Below are 13,976 nucleotides of genomic sequence, written 5' to 3' on the forward strand. Positions count from 1 at the left end.
ATCATTAGTTTTTGATGTAGTGTTCAGTGATTCATTAGTTGCATGTAACACAGTTCTTATCACATCACATGTCCTCCTTAATACCCATCACACTGTTACCCCATCCCCCTACCCCCCCTTCTACAACCCTCAGTTTTTTCCTGAGTCCAGAGTATCTCATGGTTTGTCTCCCTCTCTGATTTCTTCCCATTCAGTTTTCCACCCCTTCCCTTATGGTCCTCTGTGCTATTCCTTATATTCCACATATAAGTGAAACCATATGATAATTGTCTTTCTCTGCTTGACTTAGTTCACTTAGCATAATCCCCTCCAGTTCCATCCATATCACTGCAAATGGTAGGTATTCATCCTTTCTCATGGCTGAGTAATATTCCATTGTATATATGGACCACATATTTATCCATTCATCTGTTGAAGGACATCTCAGCTCCTTCCACAGCTTGGCTATTGTGGACATTGCTGCTCTGAACATTGGGGTGGATGTGTCCCTTCTTTTCACTACATCTGTATCTTTGGGGTGAATACCTAGTAGTGCAATTGCTGGTTCATAAGGTAGCTCTATTTTTTTTAAAGATTTTATTTATTTATTCGACAGAGATAGAGACAGCCAGCGAGAGAGGGAACACAAGCAGGGGGAGTGGGAGAGGAAGAAGCAGGCCCACAGCGGAGGAGCCTGATGTGGGGCTTGATCCCACAACGCCGGGATCACACCCTGAGCCAAAGGCAGACGCTTAACTGCTGTGCCACCCAGGCGCCCCAATAAGGTAGCTCTATTTTTAACTTTTTGAGGAACCTCCATACTGTTTTCCAGAGTGGCTGTACCAGCTTACGTTCCTACCAACAGTGTAAGAGGGTTCCCCTTTTTCCACATCCTTGGCAACATTTGTTGTTCCCCATCTTGCTAATTTTAGCCATTCTGACTGGTGTGAGGTGGTATCTCAACGTGGTTTTGATTTGTATATCCCTGATGGCTAGTAATGTGGAGTATTTTTTCATGTGTCTATTAGCCATTTGTATGTCTTCCTTGGAGAAGTGTCTGTTCGTGTCTTCTGCCCATTTCCTGACTGGATTATAATTTTTTTGGGTGTTGAGTATGGGAATTTCTTTATAGATCTTAGATACCAGCCCTTTTTATCTGTTATGTCATTTGCAAATATCTTCTCCCATTCCATGGGTTGCCTTTTAGTTTTGACTGTTTCCTAAAATTCAAGTTAGTTAACGTGTAGTCTAGTATTGGTTTTAGAAGTAGAATTTAGTGATTCATCACTTATTTATAACAGCCCCTGCTCCTCCCAACATGTGCCCTCCTTAATACCCATCGTCCATTTTAGCCCGTCCTCCCACCCATCTCCCCTCCAGCAACGCTCAGTTTGTGCTCCATAGTTAAGAGTCTCTTATGGTTTGCCTCCCTCTCTGTTTTTATCTTATTTTATTTTCCCTTCCCCTGTGTTCATCTGTTTTGTTTCTCAAATTCCACATATGAGTGAAATCATATGATACTTGTCTTTCTCTGACTGACTTTTTTCGCTTATCATAACACCTTCTAGTTCCATCCACGTTGTTGCCAATGACAAGATATCATTCTTTTTGATGGCTGAATAATATTTTAAAAAATATATATGTATATATCACATCTTCTTTATCCATGCATTAGCCAATGGACTTTTGAGTTTTTTCCATAATTCGGCCATTGTTGATAATGCTGCTATAAACATTGGGGTGCATCTGCCCCTTCGAATCAGCATTTTCGATCTATTGGATGAATACCTAGGAGTGCAACTGCTGGATCACAGGGTAGCTCTATTTTTACGTCTTGAGGAACCTCCATTCTGTTTTCCAGAGTGGCTGCACCAGTTTGCATTCCCATCAACAGTTCAAAAGGTTTCCCCTTTCTCTGCATCCTCACCAACATGTTGTTTCCTGAGTTAATTTTAGCCATTCTGACTGGTGTGAGGTGGTATCTCATTGTGGTTTCGATTTGTATTTCTCTGATAATGAATGATGTTGAGCATTTTTTTCATGTATCTCTTGGCCATTTGTATGTCTTTTTTGGAGAAATGTCTATTCATGTCTTCTGCCCATTTCTTAACTGGATTATTTGTTTTTTAGGTATTGATTTTGATGAGTTCTTAATAGATTCTGGATACTAGTCCTTTATCCGATGTCTTTTGCAAATATCTTCTCCCATTCTGTTGGTTGCTTTTTAGTTTTGTTGATTGTTTCCTTCACTGTGCAGAAGCCTTTTATCTTAATAAGGTCCCAATAATTCATTTTTGCTTTCATTTTCCTTGCCTCCAGAGACATGTCTAGTAAGAAGTTGCTGCAGCTGAGGTCAAAGAGGTTGCTGCCTGTTTTCTCCCCTGGGATTTTGATGGCTTCCTGACTTACATTTAGGTCTTTCATCCATTTTGAATTTATTTTTTGTGTATGGTGTAAGAAAGTGGTCCAGTTTCGTTCTTCTGCATGTTGCTGTCCAGTTTTCCCAACACCATTTGTTGAAGATACTGTCTTTGTGTGTTTTAATTTTTTTAATTTAAATTCAGTTAGCCAAGGTATAGTACATCATTAGTTTTTGAAATAATGTTCAATGTGTGTGTGTTTTTTTAGCTGTCTCAAATTCCCTAAGCAGCTTGCTTTTTCTTCTGAGGAGATCGCTAGCTCTTATTCCCCCTGGTGTCGTCTTGTGGAACTGCATAATGTCTGTAGCTCTGAGCCACTTTGGTGGTCTCTGTTTTCAGCACCTCTCTCTTTTTTTTTTAATAGGTTAGTCACCATACAGTACATCGTTAGCTTTAGATGTACTGTACCATGATTCACTGTTTGCATATACCACTCAGTGCTCCATGCAATATGTGCCCTCTTTAATACCCATCACTGGACTAGCCCATCCTCCCACCCCGCTCCCCTCTAAAACCCTCAGTTTGTTTCCTGGAGTCCATAGTCTCTCATGGTTCCTCTCCTCCTCTCCCCTTTCATTTTTCCCTTCCTTCTCCTAATGACCTCCCTGCCATCCCTTATGTTCTACTTCTAAACTGCTCTGCTGTTCCTACTGGCACTCAGAAACTAATGACGTACTGTATGGTGACTAACATAACGTTTAAAAAAAAAGAAAGAAAGAAAAGAAACCATCTCCTCAGGCAGCCCCCAGAAAACCCAGATTGTTTAATGCATGGTCTTCTCTGTTTCCATCTTCAGGGTGGAGCAGGTATGGGAGGTTTCCTCCTAATTGTGCCAGTACACCAGGTTGGGGGTGACGTATGAGTGTACAAAACTCTGCAAACTTTCCTACAGTTTTCACTGGAATCCCTTCCTGGTTTTCCATTGGCCTGGGTGCTGCTGCTTCTCCTGTGGTTTCTAGCATTCTTACAAAGGTATTCTGGTCCATAGTTTGTTATTTGGTTGTCTCCATGGGAAAAGGGCTGGGAACTTCTTAGTCTGTCATTTTACTGATGTCACTACCTGAAATGATTTAAAAATAATAATTTTCACCGTATCTGGGAGTGGATGCATGGAGCTTCTCACACTGTCATACCATCTGCACAGGACTATTCCTGTTTTAAACCCCGAAGTTTGTGACAATTCGTTACAGCAAACATAGCAAACATACTTAGCTCAGTATTTAAAACTGTATGTATATATGCCCTTTATTTATCATGTAGAAATGGCATGAATTTAATACATTTCTACTCTTTGGCTTTTAACAGGGAGATTGAACTTACAATACTTTTCCTCTAAATCGTCTTCATGCACATCCACACCTCTTACTCTACCTAGAGTCTTCTTATTAAGAAGAAGACAGGGGCGCCTGGGTGGCACAGCGGTTGGGCGTCTGCCTTCGGCTCAGGGCGTGATCCCGGCGTTATGGGATCGAGCCCCACATCAGGCTCCTCTGCTATGAGCCTGCTTCTTCCTCTCCCACTCCCCTGCTTGTGTTCCCTCTCTCGCTGGCTGTCTCTATCTCTGTCGAATAAATGAATAAAATCTTAAAAAAAAAAAAAGAAGACAAAGCCATAAACCCAAGGATTATGGGAGTAAGAGATCTGAGTTCTATTCTCCATTCCCTGTGTAACTTTAGACAAGCCCAATCTCTGGGTCTCAACTTCCTCATATGTTACATGAAGGGCTGGACCTTGGGGTGTGGACATGATGTTGTGTTCAGTCTGTTGAACATTTATATCATTGGGTTGGTGGATTCCCTACCTAGCACTTCCTCTCTTTAGTAATAATGAGTAAGTGAAAGGCATAGGAAAGGCGATTTCAAATGACTCCCTGGGATTCATTTGTGGTGGCTGGGAGTAAGAAACTCTCTTTCCATCCTGGCTGCTAAGATGAGGTAATGAACGTCAACATTTTCTATACTTATCTCTTCCATACATGGATAAGGCCTCTGTGCAGCAAAAGCCAGACAGAGATGAATAGAGATGAGAGAATTTCAAAGCATAAGAGTCTTGGTGGCACTGAGTCCTTAGTCCTAAAGCTCTGCATTGGATGCTGTGAGGAACCTAGAACCTCAGTTACAGGACCACGTTAAACTAAGATCCCTTGTGAGGAAGGGTTCTTCACTAATATGTAGAGTGTGCTGGAGAGAGCCCAGACCAACTTCACCTCTTTCTCCTGCTATCTGTACCCCTGAATTCCCTTGAGCCTCTGTTTCTTCATTCATACAAGAAGGATGATCATTCTTATACTCAAGGTGCTATGCAGGTAAATACAATAATATGGGAAAAGTACATGCCCAACAAATAGTAGTATTGTAGTATCACCAATTTAATCATTTCTCAAGCTGGGTATTGCTCAGCGTTCAGGGGCTATAACAAAACAGAAAAATAAAATAAGTAAGGCTTTAGGAACAGAAAAAAATGGTTTGAAATCGTACTTCAGTGCTCTGTGGATGTGGGAACTTTATCGCCTGGCATCCCTTAGGACAGTGCTGACTTTAAGCAAACTGGCTTAACAAGGAGATGTTTTCTCTCCCCTTGTTGGAGGTCCAGAAGTGGGGTTGGAACCAGAAACAATATGACCGTGCAATGTTGTCAGCCCACATTCTTTACATCTTTGCGCTTCTCTGGAGCAGATTTTTCCTCAACCTCGTTCCCCTCATGGTCATAAGACGTCTGTCTGGAGCACCTGGGGCAAACTGATTGCTTGTCCCTAGCCAACAGGAGAGAGAATCACATTAGTTTCCCAGATTTCTCTGCAAGTGTGTCCTTTTCACTTATGGACCCAAATTGCCTTAAGCCTGTCTCATATTTGGGTTAACCACTAGTAGGGAGTCATGAAATTACCTTCATCGGTTTAGTCTAGCTATTGGGGTGGGTTATTGATTATTGGGATGTCCATCAAAATATCCCTCATCATTCAATTGACCTTTCTGAGTCTGTTTCTTCTCCTGTAAAATACTTAACTCACAGGTTGCTGAGAGAATGACGGATCAAATGTATAACGCACCTTCAATAATATTTAGCGTAATCTAGTAATTCATGAATAGAGAATTGGTTAACTGAGATGATAGCCCATTAATAGGGGGTGGAGGAGACAAACTCACTAGTCACAAACACCTCGGTGCCTGGACCTGACTGGAACTCCATGTTAGGTTTCCCCTCCTTGAACTTCACGCAGTAGTAGGTGCCGGCATCTGCAAGAGAGATTTCACTGATGCGGATGGAAAAGTCTGTGTTGCCAGGTTTGGTGGTGTGTCCAATTTCTTTTACTCTGGGGAAGAAACCTTCTTTGAAATTGTAGATTAATTCCCGGTTTGGCCCATTGCCCTTGAACCATAAGACGGGTCCTTTTGGGAAGGAGTCTGGTACACTGCAACTCAAGGTGATTGTCTCTCCAACTGATGCAGTCTGCGTCATCTCAGCCTGTTGCACCTGGAATATCTCGTGTGGATCCTGCAAAGAAATGCAAAATCATTTCCCATTCCCCATGCTGTAGCCCAGGCAGGATGGAAGGACTTGGATCCAGATCGTGGGTGGGCCTCATCCATGACTTCTTTTAATGACGTGTGCGAGCACACACACACCGAGTTCAGAGAGGCCTCTGCAGGTGGTGAAAGCTCCTGACCTGACCGACAGAGAGGAGTCCGCACAGGGGAGCAGGTGTATCACCTCCCCAGTGCCATGTCTCAACCCCTAACCAAGAAACGAGGAGGACAGGGAGAGAGAGGACTGGGGTTGTGAATTGCTAGTGTTCATGGAGAGAGACGAGTCCCTCTGCCATCTAAATGCCAAAAATCACTCAGTACATTTAGAGGTGGGTCCAAGTGTCCTCATACCTATAGGGAGTTTGGGATTCACCGTCATCTCTCTTCTGAAGGGCGAGCAGCCACTGAATTTGTGGAGGTGCTAGTGCTGAGAGGTGTGGAGAAAGGGTAAGTCAAGAGATAGCAAACCTGAGGAATCGGGAGCCATTTAGGACAAGTGTGGTCGTGCAGGCAGAGCATGGTTCCTCTGCTTATCTGTCAAGGGGGAAGCGAGAGACAGTTTCCTCTTCTCAAGAGAAGAGAGTAGAACCTCAAGAGACCTTGTCAATTTTGGAGGGCCCCAAACTGACCCCTAGCACCCACTACCACCAACATCGCTACCCCATATTAGTCAGGTCCTGGTCATCTCTCCCCTTCTAGGTTGGCAAAGGTGTGGGTTAGAGAGACAAGGGAACTCTTGGCTGGTGAGGCTGGGAGAGAATGGCGGGTAAGCAGCCTACACTCACACTTTTTAGTTTGAGGGAAATATGTAAATTTTCCATGGCCAGTTGGGTATCATGGGATGTGGCTAACCTTAAAGAGAACACTACTGAGGAAGACTAGTTTTCCCAGCAGAACAGATGGACACACCAATCTCACTGTATTTAATGTCATTAATTCAGAGAGTGGCAAGAAGTAGGAAACACTGGTTGTCGTCAGAGAAGAGAACAGCAGAGCTGATGGTAGACTAGTGTAGACCAGGGAAAGATCAAGTGCCAGGAGAGTGACTCAACCCCTCCAGAACAGCTTTTCCAAACAAGATGTGGAGATGGGTGATACCCAAGCCCCATCCTTCTGGTCTCCTGGTTCCCCAGAAGCCATAGGAGGAGACCATGCCCATTCATTGACTTCGTGTATGGGGAATGGGGTCCCTGACTACACTGTGTTGGCCCCTCAGAGACCTGCCACCAGGCCCCAATCACATTCCAGTTAAAAATGGGTGAGTGAATTTGTTCAGGCTTGTAGAGATTCTGCCTGCTTGTGGATCCCTTTGCTTTGGCTCAGGAGGTATTGGGCTTAGGGGGCAAACTGTACCCTGTGTTAAGATTTCATCCCGAATTTGGAAGATAAGATGTGGCTACAAGGGTCAGTGAATGGAAATTGGGTCTCAGAATAGATTAGAAGATACTCAATGGATAGCTCTCATCCCAGGATTGTCCCCCAGACCTTAGAAAAGTCAGCTGGCCATTTAGGTATCAGTTTTCTCACTTTTTAGTTCATGAAGTACACATTTGTAGTTGCATTCTGTTTACCTGGTGTCTTGTTATGTGAGAGTTTCCCTTCCATGTGTCACTGGTTTGGTGGAGTTGGCTGTCAGGGAAGGGCATGGCCTGTCAACATGGCTTGATTCAATATCAGGCACGGGACTGCAGAATGGTTAATTAGTAGGGCCACCTGCAGTCTCCTAGCCTACAGGGTTGTTTGTGATTGAAGGGGCACAGAATCTAGTGTGTGATGATGGTTTGGTACATGTTTCAGGTTTAAAAAAATTCATTTTTACAAACCAAGGGGATGGAGTCAGACTGTATTCACCATTCACAGAGACAACAGTGCCTGAACCAGATACATAGGCCATGTCAGGGTGCGCTATTGTTAGTTTCACACAGTAATAGGTGCCCACATCTTTGGGCGACACATCACTGATGCGGATGGAATAGTCTGTTTGGTTGAACTCTGAGTTTTCCACTTGGGTTACTCGGGGGAATTGGCTTCCACTGAAGTTGTAAATTAATTGTCGTTCTTGCCCATTCTCCCTGAACCACAAGACAGGCCCTGCTGGGGAGCGAGCGGACACATTGCAGCCCAGTGTCAAGATCTCTCCAGCTCTGACTGAAACTGAACTTTCAGGCTGGATCACCTGGAAGTCTTCATCCGAAGTTCCTGGAAAGAAAATTTGCATCATTTCTCATGTTCTTTGTCTTGGCCCAAGATGTTCTGAGGGTCTAGTATTAGGTCAAGGTGGGGACTCATTACACACTCTTTTAGCAACATATACTGGCTCCAAAGTATGAAAATTACAAACTGGGTTGCCCATTGGGACCAATGTACAGAAAGAGGGAGGGTAGCTTCCTTCTGCATCACGATAGGAGAATGGCCTGGAGAATAGTAGGTGCTGTATAAACAGGGGAACTTGCTGACTAACAAATCACTACAAACTTAGTTTAAGGAAACACGTATTATTTCATAGTTCCTGTGGACCAGGAGTGCAGGCACAGCTTAGCTCAGCTGTCATGCACAGAGGGATGATGATGTGAAGACACAGGGGGAATGCCATGTACAATCCGGGAATGGTCTGAGGCTACCAGGACCTAGGAGAGAGGCCTGGAACAGATTCCTCCTCAGAGTTTGTAGCAGTTTTAGTTATAATTGCCAAGCTTGAAAGCAACCAAGATGACCTTCAGGAGGTGAATGGATAAAGAAATTGTGGTACATCCAGACAGTGGAATGTTATCCAGTGTGACAAGAAATGAGTTAGCAAGTCCTGAAAAGATATGGAAGAACCTTAATCAAAAGGAGAAGCCTGCATACTGCATGGTTCCAACTATATGATATTCTGGAATAGGCAAAAGTACGGAGACAGGGAATATATCAGCGATTGCCAGGGGTTAGGGTGGAAAGAGATAAATAAGCAGCACAGAGGATTTTGAGGGCAGTGAAACTACTCTGTGTAATACTATAAAAGTGGATATCACTATCCATTTGTCCAAACCCATAGACTATACAATACCAAGGGTGAAACATAATGTGAATTATGGACTTTGGGTGTTAATGACATGCTAGTGTAGGTTCATCATTTCTAGTAAATGTACCATTCTGGTGGAGGTTATTGATAATGGGAGAGACTGATGTGTGGGGACAGGGAGTGGTATGGCAAATCTCTGCACCTTCTGCTCCATTCTGGTATAAATCTAAAACTTCTTTAAAATACAAGGTCTATTTATTTAAAAAAGTCATTTCCATATCAAAGGTCATCTAGATTTTCTTCTATGATATCTTGGAGGAATTTTATTTGTGTTTTACACTTGAGTCATTTTTATGAAGGTTGTTAGGTCTGTGTCTAGAACCTTTTTTTTTTTTTTTTGGCACATGGATGTCCAGATGTCCAATTGCTCCAGCAACATTTGTTGAAAAGACTATTTTGCTCCTTTCCCAAAGATCAGTTGGCTGTATATATGTGGGTCTACTTCTGGACTTTCTATTCTGCTGCATTGATCTGTATGTCTTTTTCACAAGCGCAACTGTTTCAATTACTGTAGCTTTCTAGTAAGTCTTGTATTGAATGGTGTCATTCCTCTGACTTTGTTCTTCTCCAACATTGAGTTGACTATTCTGGATCTTCAGCTTCTCCATATGAACTTAAAATCAGTTTGTCAATATCCATCAAATAGTTTGCTCTTATATTGATTGGGATTGCATTCAATCCTTAGATCAAGTTGGGAAGAATGGATATCCTGACAATATTGAGTCTTCCTGTCCATGAACATGGGATGTATCTCTATTTGTTTAATTCTTCTTTGATTTAAAACTGATTGCTTTAATCGGTTTTCTAGCTTTCTTTATATAGATCTTGTACATATAATATGAGATTTATACCTATTTCTTTTTTTTTAGGGGGTGATAATGTAAATGGTCACATGTGTTTTTAGTATATAGAAACATAATTGATTTTTGTATGTTGAACTTGTATCCTTGCTGAACATGCTTATTAACCCCAACAGGTTTTTTTTTAAGTAGATTCTTTGTAATTTTCTATGTAGACAATCACATCATCTGCAAATAAGGGTTTTTTTTTCTTCCTTTTCAACTTCCTTCCCTTCCCTTCCCTTTCCCCTTCTGTCCTTTCCCTTCCATTCCTTTCTACCTGTCCCTCTCTCCCCTACAATTTCTAGTACTATGTTGAATAAGGGTTGTGAGTAGGGACATCCTCCCTCAGTCTTTATCTTACAAAAAAAATTAAGTCTTTCACCATTAAGTATAATGATAGCTGCGGGGTTTTTGTAAATGTTCTTCATCAAATTGAGGAAGTTCCCTCCTGTTTCTAGTTTGTCATGAGTTTGCATCATGGATAGGTGTTAGAAATGATTTTTCTGCATCAATTGATATGATCAAGCAATTTTTCTTCTTTAACTTGATGTGATGGATTACAGTGATTGATTTTCAAATGTTGAAACAGCTTTGCATGCCTGGAATAAATCCTTCTTAGTCATGGTATATAACTTTACACATTCAAAGTTCTATTTGCCAAATTTTACTCAGGATTCTTGCCTTTAGATTCATGAGCGATATTGGTCTGTAGTTATTTTTTTATGTACAGTCTATCTGGTTTTGCTATCAAGGTAATAATGGCCTCATCAAATGAGTAGGGAAGTGTTTCCTCCTCTTCTATTTTCTGGAAGAGAGTTTATGAACTTGGTATTCCCATTTAAATGTTTGCTAACATTCTTCAGTGGGTGTGTGTGTCTCATATATTGTACTCTTTCCTAAAACATCCAAGCTTTCTTCCTCCTTGCTTATACTCAGGTAAAGGTCTTGGGTTCCTCTTGCATCTGATCTAAATCACTCAAGCCATCTGCTGTGGTATTTGGTACTCAAAGCCTCTGCCAACATGAACCAATGGCCTTGGGAAAGAGACTCCACATGCTTCTTTAGCTTTTTCAGCAAGCAGAGGCAGAACTGCTTAGCTCTCTTGGAGACCCTGCAGGGTTCAGCTTCCATCACTGACCCGGAGAGACCTCCAGTGACCACTTCTGGCTAATGTTCCATGAGCACACAAACCTTTGCAAATGTTTAACAGTGATTATCTTAGGATGGAAGCACTGTGAATTCTTTTCTTGCTTTATAATTTCATGTTCTCCAACATGCTTTTCTTCATTGAGAAGTTGCAGCTGTGTGGTGGTAATCAATTTGAAAGACAGGTTCTTTGTTCCTTGGGGATGGGGGATGAGAGCTCTAATGTGTGCTGTATTCAGCCCTGTGACTATTAACATGTGCCCATTCCCTGAACAAAAGGGTGTGGAACAGGCTTGGCCACTGGGAAATTTTGTGAACTGGGAGCCATTCCAATCTAGTTCTATAAATTCTGGATGAGATAGAGAAAACCCTCCCCCAGGAAATTCCAGGTAAACAGGTGAGGAGAACACAGTAAACAAGCATAGGGGAGTCCTCATCACACGTATTTGAGCCACAACTCACCTGTGAATCTCAGCAGCAGAGTCAGCAGCAGGGATGGCAGAGGTGGGCAGGGTTGGGAGGCAGGGACAGGCATCGTGGTGGCCCTGGAGCCTTCTCTGTCTGAGTGTTGTCCTGGAGAGGCCCAGGACTCTGGCCTGAGGAGAGAAGACACTCCCTGCCTCCATGATGTCAGAGGAAGGGAATTGTGATGAGAGGAAAGACCATGGGACTTTAACAGCTTTTCTTTGAGATTATCAAATGGACAGGCAAGGTGGCCACAAGCTGAGAAGTTGCTGCTAGAAATGATTGGTTTTCCATAGTTAAGGGCATATCATAGACTTGTGCTCATTCCTGTACCTCGTCCCAACTGAGGTCTCACCAACCTGCACCCCTGCTGATGTAGAGGCTTAGAGACATGGTGTGGCAAAGAGGTTAGAGTTTTGGAGTTGGTGATGGTTTGTGTCTTAGAGGATGGTTAGGGCGACAGGGAAGGTGGGGCTGGGGGAACATTTTTCCCACTGAGGGAAAGCAATACACCTAGAAACACACCTGGAATGTGAGGGCCCCCTCTGCTGTCTGTGCTAGGTCTGGGGTTAGCTCTGGGGGAAGGGAGTAGAGGGACAGAAGGACCACTCGTAGAAAGAGAAGGAACCAGCATGCTGGCTTCTTTATTTCTCACCTCTGCAACGGGCTCTACCCAAGCACAAAGGTTGTGTTGGGACTCTCAGTCCACACTCAGCTGGTGACCCTTTAGCGTCCACGAGTCCATAGTCAGGCACTGACTGCTAGGGTGATTTCCCTGTTGCCTCCTTGTGAGCTGTGCCTCCTCAGGAATCAATAGGATGTTAAGGCCAGGAGAGGTGTTAGAACAAGAGGAGAGTCCACGGCAGGCCCAAAGTGCATATAGGAGATGAGAAGACTCCTCTCCCCTTGTGATGTCACCATCCTATCACATTGTTCTGGAATGATGAACTCCATGCTGGGACGCCATCCATGGCCCCTGCTGAGGGCTGTACAGGATCTTTCCTCGAGGTCCAGCATCCTACATTTCCTCCCACCTCCAGGAGACTTCACACCTCCCATCAGACTCTCAACTCTACAGAGCCTGGGATTTTTAGTGCCTTGATGGTCAAGAGCATTGGCTTTGCAACCAGATGTAGTTTAGATTCTAATCCTGTACCACTTCTTGGTGGCTGACCTATATATCCTTTGACCACGAAATTTTCATTTGTATAGCTGAAATAGTCAAAAGTGAGTTCATAGTCTGCACTTGGACATTTTCTTCTCCCCTTTAGTATGTGGCACATCCTCTACCCATTTGGTCAATCCAAGAAGGGGCCCATGTTCTCTATCCTCACTTGTCCATTCATGTCTACACATTACCAGACCCTGTTAGTTTTACCTCCTAAACACTTCTTGAATCTATTTCTCCATCTCCATTGTCATCTCTTGTGTGAATGAAAACTATTACTTCCTAATAGGCTATCCCCAAATCTTTTGCTCCCCATAAGCTCTATCTTCTACTTTATCCAGGGTCTTCTACAATTCAGATCTGAGTAAACTCCTCTTTTGTATAAACAATTCTCATTGCTCTTGTATATTAAGACTGTTGCTGTATGGTATATGGTCTATGGCATATAGTATGTGGTATATAATATGGTATGTTGTATATGGTATATGGTGTATGGCATGTGGAATTTGGTAATGGTATATTGTATGTGCCATGTGGTATGTGATATGTGGTATATGGTATATTGTATATGGCATATGTTGTGGTACATGGTGTGTGGTATATGGTATATTATATATGGCATATGTGTTTGGTATGTGGTATATGATATATGGTTAGTGGAAGTATAAACAATCCACCCTTCCATGACTTGCTTGGCCCTTAGAGACAAAAGAATCCCCACCTTGTCTGGTACCCGCCACAGCCTCTCCCCTCCACATCGGGTTCCCTGGGAAACAGGAGCTGAGATGAATATTAATAAGTAGGTCATTTTCAGGAAGTACGTTAGGATCCAAGAGTGGCTAGGAGGAGAAGGGAGCAGAATTGTTTAGAAGAAGTTGAGCTGCAGTAAAGTCCCAAAGAATACCTCACTTGATCTCCCGTGGAGCTCTGGTGCTAAGATGTTGCTTCAAAGTTGTCCTGGGCTGGGTTGAGATGCTGGACCTTTACATCTCCATGTTGACTAGCCACTGGATGTCACACTTTCCCAGACATGACCTTGGGTATGGTGGCTCTCAGCTGAGGCCATCCCAAAGAGGGCTGAGAGCTGAGGGCCATCTCCTCAGGCCTGGTGCATCACAGCCTCCACCACCCTCTGCAAAGACCCTTCGACCATAATTCCTCGGGCTCAGCACGTGGATTAACTGCATCCCCCACTGAGGTCTTAAAGCTACCCCACCTCATCCAGAGCTCTCTGACCCCACTTGGTCTAACCTGGGCTTTGCTAGTTGGAAACATTTAGGATGAGTATCATGGGGGACTGAGAAGCAGGTTCTTCTGGGATCTCTGAGTGCCTGGCTCTGGAGTGAGCTCTAGCAGAGGACAGAGGTA

At 43.3% G+C, this 13,976-nt stretch overlaps 2 protein-coding genes across 2 annotated transcripts; both read right to left on the reverse strand.

Moving 5' to 3' along the window:
• Nucleotides 1–4,733: 4,733 nt before the first annotated feature.
• SIRPD (signal regulatory protein delta) lies at nt 4,734–5,912 on the reverse strand (the record flags this gene model as incomplete). The annotated part of the gene is made up of 2 exons (XM_034640216.1): nt 4,734–5,151; nt 5,546–5,912. Coding segments are annotated over 2 exons (471 nt in total), but the record flags the coding sequence as incomplete, so codon positions are not given.
• Nucleotides 5,913–7,017: 1,105 nt separating this feature from the next.
• On the reverse strand, nt 7,018–13,974 carry LOC105235021 (signal-regulatory protein beta-1). The gene is made up of 3 exons (XM_011218021.3): nt 12,096–13,974; nt 11,438–11,595; nt 7,018–8,125 (listed from the first exon to the last, which is right to left on the reverse strand). The coding sequence occupies exons 2-3, from the start codon at nt 11,508–11,510 to the stop codon at nt 7,650–7,652; spliced, it is 549 nt and encodes a 182-aa protein (XP_011216323.1). The 5' UTR covers nt 11,511–11,595; nt 12,096–13,974; the 3' UTR covers nt 7,018–7,649.
• Nucleotides 13,975–13,976: the final 2 nt, after the last annotated feature.

Source organism: Ailuropoda melanoleuca, chromosome 13 (assembly GCF_002007445.2).
Source record: "Ailuropoda melanoleuca isolate Jingjing chromosome 13, ASM200744v2, whole genome shotgun sequence".
In the NCBI taxonomy this organism is placed as follows: domain Eukaryota; kingdom Metazoa; phylum Chordata; class Mammalia; order Carnivora; family Ursidae; genus Ailuropoda; species Ailuropoda melanoleuca.